The sequence below is a fragment of the Castor canadensis genome, chromosome 5 (genome assembly GCF_047511655.1).
Source record: "Castor canadensis chromosome 5, mCasCan1.hap1v2, whole genome shotgun sequence".
Taxonomy (NCBI): Eukaryota; Metazoa; Chordata; class Mammalia; order Rodentia; family Castoridae; genus Castor; species Castor canadensis.
The window spans coordinates 47,961,765-47,979,321 of NC_133390.1; the positions used below are offsets into that span (position 1 = coordinate 47,961,765).

At 36.6% G+C, this 17,557-nt stretch overlaps 1 protein-coding gene across 3 annotated transcripts in view; it reads left to right on the forward strand.

Annotated features, from left to right (window-relative positions):
- Positions 1 to 17,557, forward strand: part of St3gal6 (ST3 beta-galactoside alpha-2,3-sialyltransferase 6) — a 56,383-nt gene that overhangs the window by 19,379 nt on the left and 19,447 nt on the right. For all 3 annotated transcript variants that reach the window (XM_020178878.2, XM_020178875.2, XM_074072962.1), the window contains exons 3-4: positions 13,765 to 13,864; positions 16,323 to 16,400. In XM_020178878.2, the coding sequence (XP_020034467.1) occupies positions 13,776 to 13,864; positions 16,323 to 16,400 (167 nt within the window). In that variant the 5' untranslated portion in view covers positions 13,765 to 13,775. The remainder of the gene's footprint in view (positions 1 to 13,764; positions 13,865 to 16,322; positions 16,401 to 17,557) is intronic.

Below are 17,557 nucleotides of genomic sequence, written 5' to 3' on the forward strand. Positions count from 1 at the left end.
CCTGCTTATCAAGAATGAAGCCCTGAGTTCAAGCCCATCTCACCAAAAAAAACCCAAACAAATAAATAAACTTTGATGTTACTTTTTTAGGGAAGGCTTTGGAGTATGGCCAGTTAGTACTTTACTAGTTTTAAAAGAATTAAGACAAGATTAGAAGAGTCATAACTATGTGCCAGATACTTAAGTGCTTTATATTTACTGCTTACAATAGCTCTCTTAGGCAGCATCAACATCGTTAGTCCCCATTTTACCGAGGAACTGAAGTATACAGAGGTTAAACTCCCAATGTCATACAACTAGTCAGAGCAAGAGCTAAATCACAAGTCTAGAGGATTGGATTGTTAAGCAGGCACTCTTAACACCCAATTATACTGCAACATACAAAGTGTAAATTACATGAAGAAGAATAAAATGAGAAGTAAAATGAAAGGACCAAATTATAGAACACTTAACTGCTAGACTTAGTGATTTTATGTGTATTTGGCAGAAAATGGGAAGCTAGTGAAGGATTTCTTATGGAATGGGTGGAAAGATGAAGGCAGAACTTTGAGAATTTTATGCCAGACATAGCATATGGACTGGTTTAAAGGGAAGATTAGAGATCATTGCAAGTAGCTGAGTGACAAGTAATGAGAACATGGGTGTAAGAAACAGAAATAAGTTAACAACCTGTGAGCTCTTGTATTTAGATGGGCAGAGAAGGAAGATGAGTTCTAGAAGGGCAGTCTGAGAAGTTATAGGCTAGCACAGAACCGCTCAAAGGGAGGCAGTTCAGGAATTGAACACCATAGAGATCAAAGGATTGGAACAAAACAAAGACCAATGGGTTTAGCAATATTATAATGAATTTATTCCTTTATTGACTTATTTTCTCATGAAATAAGTGTATACTATTGTGTTCTCATTATGAGACAGGGATTGTGCTGAAGGGGAATCTACATAAAAATGCTCTTTTGTACACCACCTGCATCACTTCCTGGCAAGATAGCCTCTGGCAAGTTTTTAAAGTTTTACAATCCTGGCTGCCTCTATTGTAATATGGTATATTAAGGCCTTTTTCTAAATGTCCTGAACTCTTTTTATCTTTCTGGAGCTAAATTCCAATTCTTGGGTTCAAGTTGTAATTAGCAGTAATTGGGAATATGGCTGTAAATGTTTGATGGGTGATTCATTTGACACTTTTAGGTAAATCAGCAAAAGGTGCAGAATGAAGTGTGTGTACCAAAGGTGTAATGTGAGGAGAGAGGCCTACATATTTTTTTTCGGTTTATTCATTCATTTATTCCTATGTTCATACATTGTTTGGGCCATTTCTCCCTCCTACTCCCCACATCCTCCCTTTCCCCCCATCTCCCTCACTTCCAGGCAGAACCTGTTCTGTCCTCTTCTCCAATTTTGTTGAAGAGTAGACATAAGCAATAAGAAAGACATAGTGGTTTTGCTAGTTTGAGATAAGGATAGCTATACAGAGAGATTCCTAGCATTACTTCTGTGCACATGTGTATTACAACCTGAATTGGTTCATCTCTACCAGACCTCTTTACTACTTCCTGGTCACCTTCCCATAGTGACCAGGAATGATCTTTTAAAATGACCTCTGTCATTTTAAGGTTACTATATTAGCTCCTCTACAGTGGGCACATCAAACGCTTCAAGTTTCTGCCTTTCCCTTTTCCTCCTGTATGCTTTCTCCCCTTAGCGTGTGACCCATGTCCATTAACATTACTGCATTTGTTTTAGGTCTAAAGTCCGCATATGAGGGAGAACACATGAATTTTGGCCTTCTGAGGCTGGCTAACCTCGCTTAAGATGATGTTCTCCAGTTCTATCCATTTACTTGCAAATGACAAGATTTCATTCTTCTTCATGGCTGAGTAAAATTCCATTGTGTATAAATACCACATTTTTTAATCCATTTGTCAGTAGGGGGTCATCTTGGCTGCTTCCATAACTTGGCTATGGTGATTAGTGCTGCAATAAACATGGGTGTGCAGGTGCAGTGCAAATCAAAACCACATTAAGATTCCACCTCACCCCTGTTAGAATAGCTATCATCAAAAACACCACCACCAACAAATGTTGGCAAGGATGTGGGGAAAAGGGAACCCTCATGCACTCCTGGTGGGAATGCAAGCTAGTGCAACCACTCAGGAAAACACTATGGAGGCTTCTTAAAAAACTAAACATAGATCTGCCATATGATCCAGCAATCCCTCTCCTGGGGATCTACCCAAAGGAATGCAACTCATATTTCTTTTTCAAAAGCATCAGTAGCATCATCATCATACTGGTAGTAGATAGAAGGATAATACTTGAAATAATATAGGAAGGACAATATCCAGGGAATTTACAAATAAAACACAAATATTCCCTGAAATGTTGAGGGAAATTTTTCTTAAAGTCTCTTATCTTCAAAGAGAGTCTGACTAGTTTATCCAAAGAAAGTTCTGTCAGTTGGAAGTTTTAAAAGATCAGGTCCTAAAGACTTTTAAAAGATGTAGCATGGGACTTGATCACTGATTTTTTTTTTTGTTTCAATAGTTACAGGTAAGGGTTTTTTTCTGTTTTAACTGAGAGACTGAAGTAAATGCATTGTTCAAAAATATGCAGCAAAATGCCAATTTAAGGTTTTAATATGAAGCTAAGCATACTAGTATATGATCTCTGAAAACATATTTCTTCCAAGAGTTGTATTTGAATGTTCACTGAAGCTTTAATTACAGTAACCAAAACATAAAATGTCTATTGTCCAGCAAATTGTGGTGTAGCTGTAAAATGGAGTACTACTTAGTAATTAAAAAAAAAAGTATTGAACTTCTAGTACAAACAGTAATATGGGCAATTTTAAAAGCCAGCATTATGCTGTTTTTTACATACTGCATGATTTCATTTATATAAAATTTTAGAAAGAGCAAAACCACAGAATAGTATCAGGTTGCTAAGGACCAGCAAGTAGGGGAGAGGAAATGACTACAGAAGAATAAAAGAAATTTGGGGATTGATTGAAATGTTTTGTATCATGATTTTGGTGATTGTTACATGGTTATATATTTTTTTTCCAAAACTCATCAAATTGTACATTTTAAAGTGATGAATTTTATTGCATAAAATTTTATTGCAGCAAAGCTAATTTTTTAAAAACAATAGCTGAGTCATTATCTGTTTCTAATATTTAATACTTTTCAGAGCCTGATATTTTATCAGTATGATATTATATAAGGAAATACAGAAAATTTCCTCTAAGAGAAGTGAGTCCTTGAGAGAAAATGTGAATAAACACTAGGAGCATAAGAAGTTCCCTAAAAAGTTCCCTTGAATATTTGCAATGGAGCTGAATCTAAAGTGAGAGATCTTGAAAACAGGAACTCCAGCTCATTTATTTTTAGCATAAGTATAGTTGCTATTAGCTGAATGATTTCAGTGTGTCCAGCTGCACTATTAAAAAAAGAAAATTCTGCTGGGTAGTCATGTCTCTCCTTTTAAAATTCTTTGCAGTGAGCACATCCCCTTTGCAGGAGTAGATTTGGTCATCTGCTTTGGCAGTGAGGGATTAGATTCAATTAGATGAAAAGATCAGTCTACATATGTGCAGGACAAAATCTGGCAACAGCACCGGCTTTCTCGACAGACTGAAAGACAAGCGTGTGTGCATATCCTTGCATTGGCTGAAGAACTGGGGGAGGGAAGGGAAAGAAACTTAATTATACATGAGATTCCCTTTCTACCCTGCAGAAAGAAAACAGCCATGGATTTAGAAATTGGTCAGAAGTTAAACAGTTGGTGCAATTTGTTGAAACTACTCAAGTCTATTTTTAATTCTGTATGTTGTGTTTCTTTAATTATGGCTATGAGAATTTTCAGATCCTTCTAGTAGATAATTCCATCAAACAGACTAATGATTCCTTAAGATGTATTCCTTTGTCAGCTGAATAATTTTTTGTATTATAGTATTTCTAAGTGTATTTTAACAAATGCATACATTTAATATGTATCATCTATTTGTTTTTATACGTATTCTGTGCTGGGGATTGAATCCATGGCCTCAGCCACACTAAGCATATACTCTACCTCTGTGCTATACCCCCACTATCCCCTTGTTTTATTTTTAAAAGTATAATTAAGTGACTATTAAGTGTTTCTGCTGGGTAGCGAGGGGTAAGGGGGGGTGAGGGTGGGGGTAAGGGAGGGGGTGAGGGTGGGGGTAAGGGAGGGGGCAGGGGGAAAGGGGGAGAAATGACCCAAACATTGTATGCACATATGAATAAAATAAAAATTTAAAAAAAGTTCATATTGTTATAACTAAAAATATAGTAATGATGTGTACAGTTTTAAAATGTGGACTTTGAAATCTTGACCGATCTCAGTTTGAGTTCTGGCCACAACTTTCGGTGTTAAAATATCTCTAACATGAGGGTGGTAGTACCCTTGATTTTAATTGTTACATGGAAAGGGCTTAGTACTGTTCTAGGCATTTAGTTAGGGCTTAATAAACTGTGCTATTATTTACATGATCATAGCCTCCAGAGGGTGAAAGTCCTTGGTATGTAAAAGAGGCTACCTGCTGGGATGCAGAGGTCCTTGACCAGAAAGGCCTCAAGGCAGGAATGAACAGATGAGGCACATGAAAGGACTCACTCACTCAGGAGGGGAATGACAAAACACATCCTGAGAGGGCCAGAAGGCTGATGACCAACTGGCAAAATTTAATTTTTCTCAGCAAGCTTTATACAAAAGAGGAAGAGACTTAAACATCAAAACCACTCTGACCTAGTTACAACCTTTCTGTTTTTGCCACCGTGCATTCTTACTGCCAGTGTCTTTGACCAAGTATAAACTTCTTTTCAGTCAGGGGAAACCACTTAGCGTTCCTTCCCACTGTGACAGAGACATGGTGCACCTGCAGATTCCAACCTTGTCCGCATGCTGCTAAGCCACAGTGACCTTGTCAGACTGTGGCTTTTGGTTCCCAACACCTACCCCTGCATATTTGGGCTATCAAGCTTATATTAAGGACTATACTTTTAAAAGGGGTTGTGAATTGAAGGAGACTGAGGCCTTTACATCTGTCACCATGGGATCCTGTGTTTCTCCAGGGAGTCTTGGGCTATTTTGAAATGGTTAAGTCTGTGAGACTTAGGCTTAGAGGAGCTGTGGAGCTGGACTGAAAAACTAGACATTAATGCATGCAGGAGGAGGAGGGTCTTTCCTTCTAGGTTTCTTTACACAGGCACATGATTAAACAGAACAGTCACAAACCCAGCAAAAAGTACAAAGAGGAAGGAGGGCAGGATGTAAGATCTATTTATTGGCTATGTTCCAGACAGTCTTGAGTGTTTGTCAGTGTGAGCTGAAGACTTATGGAAGCCTGAATGGAGGAATGCCTGTTGAATGGCTGAATGGTCACAGACATCAGCAGTACCACCTGGTAAGGGTGTGGAGGTGAGCCACGAACAAGGACCCATTTCATAGCTAAAAATCAGCTGCTGCTATGATAATAGATATTAAGTGCCCAGAGGTCTGTGTGGAGCCAGAGAATGTGTTTCTTTTTCTAATTTGCACAAAAATGCAAGTTATTGGGTATTATTATTAACCAGCAGCTCACTGAGATGAGAGAAGACCTAGTAACAGAAAGAATCATCTGTCACTGAGGAGTCAAGAAGCATAAGAAAGTTTTGCCACAGAACAAATAGAGACATGGTTTAGGATCTGAGTTACTTAAAAATTGGAAGTTTGAGTGCAGAGCTGCTGAGGTATCTGAGAAACGGAGAGAAGAATTCAGATATTAGGAAACAGGTTATAATAAGGACCCAGCTGAAAGAACCCAGTTTTGATGGATGAGCTGTCCAAGGTCAGAGTGGGATCCCAAGAACCTGACCAAACTGTTGAGCTTCTAGCTATGGACTTCTCAGGCTCCTTTTTTTTTGAGACAGGATCAGTCTCAGAGCTTGGTGGCTGAGCTTGCAGATAGGCATTAGGAAGCACCTATAGCCATGTCAAGAGGAAGCCAAGCAGCAGGAGTATGTGTGTGCTCAGTGTCTGAAAAAGAGAACTGCTAGGCTGTTTCATCCTTTGTGTGTATGTCGTCGATTGAGATACCCACAAGTTTTTGTACTTAATGAGTAAAACACTGTTTCTAGAATTCCAGAATTGTTACTGAACATGCTGGTTTTCTTGTTAGCTGTTTATATAAAAACAAACAAAAACAAAAAACTCCTTTTGGTTTGAGAAAGCATTAGGAGAGACTGGAATTAAAAATCTGGCCAGTTTTCAAATGTCATTCTATAGAGTTTTTTTTTTTTTTTTTTAAACTAATCAGTGCTATTGTAGGTGGGAAGAGCAGGGTTGGAAGGAACAGGGTTGGGTGTAATAGGATTTTATTTTGGCAGAGTTAAAACTTAAAAAAAGGCTATAAATTTCAGCTGGAGAAATGCAAGCCTTGTATGCAAGCTGAGTCTTTGAATGGCAGCTGGTTGGATGCTCTAGCACAGAAGATTAAACCAACAATCATAATAAATTTCTGTAAACTAAAAAAAAAGACTATAAACTTTCCACTTTGCTAATATTGAATTGGTACTGAGTTGACATTGAATTGACTGATTAAGAAGGTGCTGGAATTCACAATTAGAGAAACATCCTGTAATGTTTAGCCTGGTGTCAAGAGGATGGACACATGCTCATTTGTGTAGTTGGCCCCCACGAAAGGCATATGACCAGGGACTCTGGTCTGGTAGATAAAGTCTCCAGTCCTAGTTCATATCAACTCAGGAAAGTCATTGTTTTTCTCAGGCCTTCACTTTCCTCATTACTGAAATAAGAATTACAAGTTTACTACTCCTTTACAGGGTGATTGTCAGGATGACATAATGTACAAGAAGCACTTACCAAATACTTCAGCACATGCTTAAGCACTCATACTTCTCAGTGATTCCAGTCAGCTATTATCAGTCAGGCATACTACACGTGCAAGGCCTTGAGGGGAAAGTAATTAATACAAAGTATATAGTTCTGGGGTCTATAACAAGATTCAACTATGTAACAGACTCTGTTAGAAGTGCTGGGAACGAGAAGATAGGAAGGAGAGACAGTACCTGCTGTCATGGCACTTGCAGTCTTACTGGGGTATTTGTTATAGCCTCTGTATTTCAGCAAATCCATTTTTTTTTCTGCCTCCATGATTCTGTAAGGTATTGCAGAACATTGATTTGATTCTCAAATTTTCATGTGCATAACAATCAAATTGGAGGATTCTTGTAAGGGCTCAGGAGTGTTAACCACCTCTCCCCACCTCCATCCTAATGGCACTAATACTTGAACAATGTCCTAGAAAACCATCTCTCTCTCTCTCTCTCTCTCTGTCTCTCTCTCTCCTCTTAAAATGATAGGTTGACACCAGGAGTAGAAGTCTCTGACATGGTCAGATGTAAGTCTATTTTGTCTCTCTTGAACTGTGAAAGAGCTCAGCCTTAGAAACCTTACATTTCCTCTTTCATCAAGAGGGTCATACCTGCACATGAATTAAATGAGCTTTTCGTAGGCTTGCATGAAATTCATGATGGACATACAGGATTTATATGAACTTTGATGCACCCCACAAATAATACATACTATTAATATTAAAGAGGATTGCCATTATTGAGCTAGTTTGGAATATGTAGATTATTCATACATTGGGATACATATTAGAGTTTGAGAAGAAATGAACATTTGACTTCTGTGAATAAGTTTCACTATTCTCACTGCCCTTTACCCATACATTAGAGGAATAATTGCTGTGTGACAGGCTTTGTGAAGGATGTCATAGGATCCCTGACTTGAGGGATGTCTGCACCAAAAATCTGGTATCTGTGATGTTTAATGTCAATATCTTGAAATGTGTTTGTTTGGTAATTGAAGGTATATTCCAGAGCCTTATGTCTTTTCAGAATCATGTACCTTATGTGAAATTCCAACTTCTTTTTTAATGCTTCTGCTCAAAACAAAATGGTCATTCCATTTACAGAATTATAATCAGAAACTCAGTCATTCATGGAAGCTTTTTCTTGTGAGCAGGCAGAGGAACTGAAGTGTACATGTTTATCACAAGGATATCCTGGCTGGCCCTGTTCTACTTTGCATCTTGAATATCAAAGCTTTGAGTTAGCCATGAAATATTAGAGAGTGGCTAAGCTTCCTAATTTTTTTTCCAGGTGCCATGTGCAGTGTCTCTTCAAGAGTGGGAGTAGGGTTTATTTTACTCTTTGAAGGAAAAAAGAACATTCTCTCACACTTCTTTGTTTTCACTTAAACTACATATTAGTGAATGAAAAGCAGCAAAACAAAACCAAGATCTCACTTACTCCATGCTATGTAAAATAATACATAATTTTCCCAAAGAGTATGTTTCCTGAGATAGAGAAGCAAATTGAATTATATTGACCTTTATACATAGTCTTATCTTAGATGTAAATATATTTTTAAAAATTGCCTATATTGGGACATTACAACCTTTTGGATAGTTCCATAAATAATATTATTCATAGTAGAAACTAAGTTTTTTTATTACTGTGCTAGGTGGGGTTATATTGTGGCATTTACAAAAGTTATTATAATATATCAAGTACATCATAATTGAGTTCACCCCCTCCACCATTCTCCTATATCCCCCCCCCCATTCCTGGAATAGTTTCAACAGGTATCATTTTTCCATTTACATTCATGTGTACACAGTATTTGCATTATATTCACCATCCCATGCCCTTTCCCCACCTCCTCCTCCTTCCACTGGTACCAGCCCCCCTGGCAGGACCTGTTTTGCCCTCCCGTTTTCTGATTTTGTAAAAGAAAAAATCTGAGGGGGTAGGGGGAAAGGGGGAGAAATGACCCAAACATTGTATGCACATATGAGTAATAGAAAAAAAGAAAAAAAATTTTGTTTAAGATAGCTACACAGGTAGTTTCCTTGTGGCATTTCCATGTATATATGTATTATAGCCTGAATTGGTTCATCTCCTCTATTTTTCTTCTTTTTACCTTAGTCCCTTCTTATAGTGGTTTCAATAGGTTTAAAAGTTCTATATTCATTCTTGTATAGAGAGTACATCAACCATATTCGCTTTCTTTACTTTCTTTTTTACCTTCCCTCTCTTGTGTGTGACTTCCCTTTAGTATGACCTCTTTTTCATAATATTACTATATTTGTATTAGGTCTGTTTTCCACATATGAGAGAAAACATGTGACTTTTAGCCTTCTGAACCTGGTTAACTTCACTTAAAATGATGTTCTCCAGTTCCATCCATTTACCTGCAAATGACAAAATTTCATTCTTCTTTGTGGCTGAATAAAATTCTACTGTATATAAATACCATATTTTCTTATTCATCAATAGTAAGGCATCTCAGCTCTTTCGATAGCTTAGCTTTTGTGAAAAATACTGCAATAAACAGGGGTGTGCAGGTGCCTTTATTATAACCTGACTTACATTCCTTTGAGCATATCCCTAGGAGTGAAATTACTGGATCATATAGCAGTTCTATTTTTAGTTTTTTGTGGAGCCTCCATATTGTTTTCCATAATGGTTGTACTAGTTTACATTTCCTCCAGCAGTTTTATGAGGGTACATTTTTCCCCATAGCCTCACCAACATTTGTTGTTTCTGTTCTTGATTGGTAGCCATTCTAACAGGAGTGAGGTGGTCTTAACGTGGTTTTGATTTTCATTTTCCTTTATGGGCAGGGATATTGAGCATTTCGTCATGTGTTTTTTAGCCATTTGGATTTCTTCCTTTGAAAAAGCTCTGTTCAGTTCATTTGCCCATTTCTAATTGGGTAATTGATTTTATAGGAGTTTAGACTTTTGAGCTCCCTTTATATTCTGGTTATCAATCCTTGTCAAATGTATACATTCTGCTCTTTCCTGCACTAGCTTCAAAGTTTCAGGCCTAATATTAAGGTCCTTAATCCACTTTGAGTTGATACTTGTACAGGGTAAAAGATCTAGTTTCAGTTTTTTGCATGCAGACATCCAGTTTTTCTGGGAACATTTGTTGAAGAGGTTATCGTTTCTCCATGGTGTGTTTTTGGTGCTTTTGTAAAAAATCCAGTCTGAGTCTTCTATTCATATCTGGGTCTTCTGTTCTGTTCCACTGGTCTTCATATCTGTTTTGTGCAAGTACCATGCTGTTTTTAGTGCTGTGGCTCTGTACTATCGTTTGAAGGTGGGTATTTTGATACATCCAGCGTGGCTCTTTTTGTTCAGTATTGGCTATTTGTGGTCTTTTGTGTTTTCAAATGACCTGAAGGGTTGATTTTTCAATCTCTGTGATGAATGTAATTGGAATTGCATTGCATTAAACATCTAGATTGCTTTTCATAATATAGCCATTTTCATTATGTCGATTCTACCAATCCATGAGCATGGGAGATCTTTCCATCTTCTGTAGTCTTCTTTGATTTTTTCTTCAATGGTTTATAGTTTTTCTTGTAGAATTCTTTCACATCCTTTGTTAAGTTTATTCCTAAGTATTTTACTTTTTTGAGAATATTATAAATGTAATCATTTTCCTATATTCCTTCTCATTCTGTTCATTGTTGGTGTATAGAAAGGTTACTGATTTTTATAAATGGATTTTATATCCTGCTACCTTGCTGAAGCTGTTTATGGTATCCAGGAGTTTTTTCGTGAGTTTTTCAAGTCTTTTAATTATAAGATATGTCTTCTGCAAATAGGGATAGTTTGACTACTTTCTTTCCAAATTGTATTCCTTTTATTTCTTCTTCCTGTCTTATTGTTCTGGCTAGGAATTCCTAGACTATATTGAATAATAGAAGAGAGTGGAAACCCTTGTGTCATTCCTGACTTTACAGGAAATGTTTTCAGCTTTTCCCCAGTTAGTATTATGTTGGCTGTAGGCTTGTCATATATAGTCTATTATGTTGAGGTATATTCCTTCTATTCCTAGTAGAAACTCGAATGTTTAATTTGTACATTTAAGTGACTTGTCTGGAGACTACCTTGGCCTATGGTACATTGCCTTCCAGGGCTGCATAACAGCTCAGTGAGGTGGAGCATGTGCTCTTGTTTGTAAACATGTGAGGACACTGATGTTGGAAGAAGCAAACTGACTTACCTAACGCCCCAGTCTTAGGTGGAGTAGGGCTGTGAATCATGTCTCTCACAGGAATTATGTATATTAAAACAGAAGTATGTGCAAACTAAAGTTTGCTCATTTAACCCACTTACGTATTTGCTTTCTTCTGAAATAGCTTTCATTTCTAACTAATTTACTATGACATGTGGGAGTGGTAGCTGCACAGAGAAATAGATGACACTAACAGAAGAGGGACATGCAATCTCAACCAGATAATCACTACAGTTTAGGGATGCTAAACTGTATCCCTAAACTCCGTATCCTAGCTCTGGAGAATCTCAACTGTGAGAATCCATGCACAATTATATTTATTAAGATGATCCTGCATCCTCAAGAAGAACTTCAATTTTGTTTGGTGTATCCCACTTATGAAGGTAAGGGAGTGGTTTAAGATTTCCACTTTAATTTATTTCCCATTTAAGAAAGCCAGGCACCAATGGCTCAAGCCTGTAATTCTAGCTACTTGGGAGGCTGAGATCAGGATGATCACGGTTCGAGGCCAGCCTGAGCTAAAAGTTCATGAGACCCCCCCCCACCATCTCCAAAATACCAGAGCAAAATGGTCCAGAGGTGTGACTCAAGCTGTAGAGTAATTGCTTTGCAAGTGTGAAGCCCTGAGTTCAAATTCCAGTCCCACCAAAAAAAAAAATTGAAAGAGAGAGAAAGAAGCCTGTGGAATATAGATCTAATGTAAATGCAGCAATATTATGAAATACTGGTCACACTAAGGGAGGTCACATATGGGAGAGGTAGAGTAAAAGAAGGAAACTAAGAAGTTAAATATGATTGATATACTTTCTGAATAAGAATGAATATAGAAATCTTAAATCAGCTGAAACCACCATAAGAAATGGACTAAGGTAGAATGAAGAAAATTAGAGGAGCTAAACCAATTGGGGTTATAATACATATATACATGGAAATATCACAAGGAAACTCCCTACCATTATCTCAAACAAGCAAAAATGTCATTTTAAAATTTATTTTATTTTTAAAATTTTATTAAAATATGCTCATTATACAGCAGGATTCATAGTGACATTTCCAATTAGACTTATATTATACATTATTTACACTGCCCCCATCGTCTCTCCCCCTCAACCCCTTCCCCACTCCACTTAAAGCAATTGTGTGAAGTTTCATTCTTCTATTTCATATAGGTATATGAAGCCCACCAACCAAATACCTTGCCTTAATCTCCTTCATTCACCCTCCCTCCTCCCACTAGTACCCCCTCCACACACACTGTACCTATTTTACAGTCCTGTCTTTCATTATAAATATTTAATTTGATGTTTAAAGGGGTTTCTCAATTATTGCCCATTTATTTTTCTTTTTTCTTCTACAAAATCAGATTACAGGAGGGCAGAAGAGGTCCTGCCTGGGGTGGGTTGGGGGGCAGGACATGCTCAGGGGGTGTTAGTACAAGTGCAGTGGGAAAGAGGTAGGGGGGTGAATATGGTGCAAAAAATGTTTATATGTGTATGTAAATGCAAAAATAATACCTATTATTCCAGAAGTCAGGGGAGGGGTGGATAAAGGAGAGCAGAGGAGGGGATGAATCCAAGTATGAAATATTTGATATATTGGAAGAACATTTGTAAATGCCACAGTGTACCCCCATCCAACACAACAATAAAGGGGAAAGAGAGAGAGAGAGAGAGAGAGAGAGGGAGAGGGAGAGAGAGAGGGGCAGCGTTACATTATTGGGAAATGTGTCCTACAAGACTTGCACTTTCTATACTGTAGACCTGGATTGAGGTTAATAGATATGGATAGGAGTGAGAGGAATAATACATGTAATTTGTTCAGATGAATCAGAAACTCCATAGTGGAGACAGAGGAATAGTAGACTTGTTTAAAGTCATATACACTAAAATAGAAGATTTATTATTATATATTAAATTTGTATATTGCCTTTAATTGCATATGAAAGTTCTGTTTTTGAAGTGAAATAGAGAAACTAAACAAACAAGTTTTAAAAAGACATATAAAGTATTTTTGCATTTATATTCTACAGAGGATTGTACCCACATTTTTTTCTGTCTGAAAATGTGCACTGAATACCACCATCAGTTTAATACAGAAACAGAGCTAAATATACCTATGCTATGATGTTGAGAAAGCAAAAAGGTACATAAAAAGTATAAAAATTGAGAATGTGGGAAATATTTTTCAGTGCAAAAATTACTCTAAAATTATAATATATAGCATTTCTCAGGCACTGAAAAATGAAATGAGTGTTTACATCTTGAGGCACATATTTGCTTTCTATTGAGAGAGATAAAATGGATATTCTTCTGTGTTTTTGAAAAAAAGTTTTGGATATAGAGATGTATAAAACTGTTTGAGAGAATTTCTTTTTTTCTTTCTTACCTAACATGAGAAAATAGTAGGGAGACTGCTGGCTTTGACACCACAGAACTGTTTACTGCTCTAATCACACATCATGTTGTATTAATTAATTGATAAGAGGAGAGAAAATATATTCTTTTTCTTCACATTCAGTGAGCATTTTAAGAAATATAAGCCTGTATCATTCTCTTCTGGTTCCTCTTTATTTGCAAATGCTTATATTTGGGCCATCACGTTTCTAACAGTCTTTCCTTTTCTTTGGACTTCCCTCCTTGTGTTTCAGGTGGGCCAGCCATGAGAGGGTACCTCGTGGCCATTTTCCTGAGTGCGGTCTTCCTCTATTATGTGCTGCATTGTATATTGTGGGGGGCAAATATCTATTGGTAAGTTTTGTTTTTACTACATAAACATAACTGTTGAACTAGTTTTTCATGCAAATACACACAAATTATATTAGAGGGACCTATTTTTTTAAAAAAATTCAAGAACTGTAACATTTTTAACCTTTTTTATTTTTATGTTACGCATTGATATCTCACCATTCCAGTATCCTATTGGTTCTTTAACAAGTTAACACTGATAAATAACCATATTGTTTATTGACTTGCCAATAAAACAGTAGTGTTGGCCATCTTTGTGACATAACATTCTTTATACAGTAGTTCATGTACTTGAATTAATGGAGTATGTCTTGGACTCAGTGGCATTTGGCTTTTGGAGCCTAAAATACTTGGATAAGACAACTTGATAAAATATACACACTACATATGGTTTCTTCTGTTTAAAAATATTTGATGAATGATTATATATTGTATATATTTGATGAACAATGATATATGTTTTGGCATAAAATTTCACTTATAAAACTTGAAGAGGCACAGATAATTTTACTATAGATAAAACCTCTCCCCATTTTCAGTCCTTTGGCTAGAAATCATTTCAATGACCTTTAAATCCTAAATATATGACTATACACAATTAAAATAAATCAAATGACAACTTCCTGTCTTAAATAAAAGGTTACTATTTTTGTCAGTGTTTCAGTAGATCTTAGATTATGTATCTAGCTTGTGCTTAATAAGTAAAATAATATTTCTGCTTATAATTTCATCATTGAGAAATAATTGTAATGCCTTTTCATGGACTAGTTAGGTAAATGGTCAGTAGAAAAAAAGGAAAAACCAATGACAGTTGAATGAGTTTGGCCATAACATTATAGGTTTTGGACCCAAATAGAGAATTTTGAAGACTGATTACATATTAAATAAGGATTATTCTGCAGGGGTCTATCCTCCCATCTCTGCCACATTCTGTCTGTCCCACACTTAGTAGTGGAAGACAAGAAAAGAAGAAAAAGCAAGAAGCTTTCTAGATTACTACTTTTCTATAACTCCTGTTGCTTATCATGGGGGAAATGATAAAGAAGATAAAAGTCTGAATTTTGCGTAGTCTTTTATAACCAGAATATGAAGAGTGTCAAAATTGAACTAACATTCTGGTCAGTGAAAGTACCATGGGAAATTAACTTCCAGTGGGTGTTTGCATCATGAACTTGCTTTTTGTGTTGGGTAATTTTGAGATAGGGTCTCTTGAACCATTTGCCCGGGCTGGCTTCGAATTATAATCCTCCTGATCCCTGTCTCCCAAGTAGCTAGAATTACAGGTGTGAGCCACTGGTACCTGGCATGAACTTGCTTCTTTCAAAACTATTTAAGATAGATAATTGTCTTTGTTTTAAAAATTACTCAAACTTTGCCTTCTGAATATCCTAAAACATTAATTTGTTTTCTGTTTCTATGTTATTTTTATGTTTCTAATGACCTTAGAAATTAAATAATATCATATGTCTCATTTTGCCTTCTAGATGTGGTAAATCTACCAAATTTATATATCTTCCCTATCTATAAACCAATGGGTCCTTGCCATTTGTGGTTTTCACAAAAAATGTTTTCCTGCATAAGGACTTCGCAAGCCTCTTTGTTCAAAAACTTAACAGTTCTAAGTGTAGAAGTTTTATATTTAAAAATTTGAAAATTGGGTCTATCCATAAAGGGTTTAGTCTGTTTCCTTGAATCCTACTAATCATAAAAAAAATTGATTCTTTTAGTATTAATTCTTCTTATATTTGCTTGATGGTGATCAATAAGTCTTGTATTAAGCCTCCTCCTTCTTCTTTATTGTCTGTCTGATCCTGCCACTCCTCACCACCTTCATTTATTTTCATTGTTGTGCTCTGTCATGTTTCACAATACCCTTTTAAATTTTAGAGACAAGTACTCCATTCAGGAGTCACACAAGGGGCTAACCTGTGCCAAGACTGGAGGAGAGTTAGATACCATTCTCAGTAGTGTGATTTGTGGCCCCAGGGTCACAAGGCAAAGATTTGTTGAACCTGTTCAGGTCAGGTTTTTCTGTGGTATTTGCTGTCAGTAGGTGTCCCCAGATGTGGCATGGAAGACCACAGCCGTGTATACTTGGGGTGAGCGTGGTCACTCAGGCTTTCCAGGGTTTCTAAAAATGGAACCTGGTTTGACTTCCACAGTGTGGTAACCGTAGCCCTTCTCTGAGATTCCTCTGTATCACTGCCCTTTGAGTTGCTTTTGGGTCACTAATCAATGAACCCAAAAAGGAGTATTTTCTACTCTCTTGCTTTTTACTCATGAATCCTCAGACATTTGATTTGGAGAGGATCCTCTCAAACGTCAGGGGTGCTGGGAGGATTTTTATTCTCTGCTTGGAAGCCCATCAGTGGTGGCACTGAGTGGCTTCCCAGGGCATTTGCTTCCCTTTGGGCAGGCTTCCCAGTTCTGATTTCTGACCAACACTATTTTTGTCCTCTAGGGTACCACCTGTGGAAATGAAGCAGAGAAACAAGATCCAGCCTTGTTTATCGAAGCCAGCTTTTGCCTCTCTCCTGAGGTAAAAATATACAAAAAAAAAAAAGTCTATGGCATATAAAACATTCAAAATATTTGTGAATGTTTTCCACATTTGTTTACTCCTTTCCTATAAATCTTGCACTACAAAGTAGACACCATATATTTAAGGAAGATCTTGAATATCCTGTCTCTTTTAGGCTTTTAGTCAGAACTCTGCATATATTTTATGAAAAGGCATTGAAGAACTCAACAAACCAGTACTCTTTCCACACAGGTGAGATTAGAGAGGTCTATTTGTGTTTGATCTTAAAAAAGTGAAGTGTTCTTTAGGGTTTTATTTTTCCCCTTGTTCTCATGCTATTTTTCATCTTAGTATTTTGTAGTTTCTTTTCCCTTGCCTAAAGTTTAAACTTTATGCAAATAATGATTATTTACATACAGTGTAAATAATGATTGTTCACGATGGTCATGAGAATTGTAGAGTTTACTCTGCCATCCACAGCTGTTCTTTTCCTGTGTACCTCAACTTTGACAGATTGCTGATTAGAATTCTTCTAGATAAAAGAAGAAATAAATGACAGTCCAGTCTAGGCATGTTTAATTGTGTAAAACAAGTTCAAGCTCTTTAGCATTTTTTCATTAAGCATCCAGAATTCTTTTATTACTTGGACCACTTTCCATTAGTGGTCCTTAACCCTTTGGGACTAAAGACCCCTTTAATATCAGTTATCTCTAGGGAAAACTGCAAACAAACGCATTTTTTTTGTATATGATTACATGCTATGGGAGATCACAGCCTGTGTGTGAGTGTTTGTTCAGTTAACACCACTGCCCAACTAGAAAAGCATTTTTATGCTTTTTTGATCATGACTTATGTTAAGAAATACATTTTACTTTAGGACATAGTACAGACTGTATTTATAAGAAAAAGAAAAAAATGTTTTATCCTTACTACTCCAGATACACAATATACTTCTATTCATTTAAAGAAATAGCTGTCCTGACTCACAAAATTAATTTCATTAACTACATATAGGTAGTAGATTACAGACTTAAATGCTATTCTAGAGTCAATGTACTCTATAACTAGTTAAAAAAAAAAGATACTTCCTTTCTGACAGTATTGAAGTTTGAATTCAGGGCTTCATGCTTGGTAGGCAGGCACTCTACCACATGAGCTACTCCACTGGCCTATTA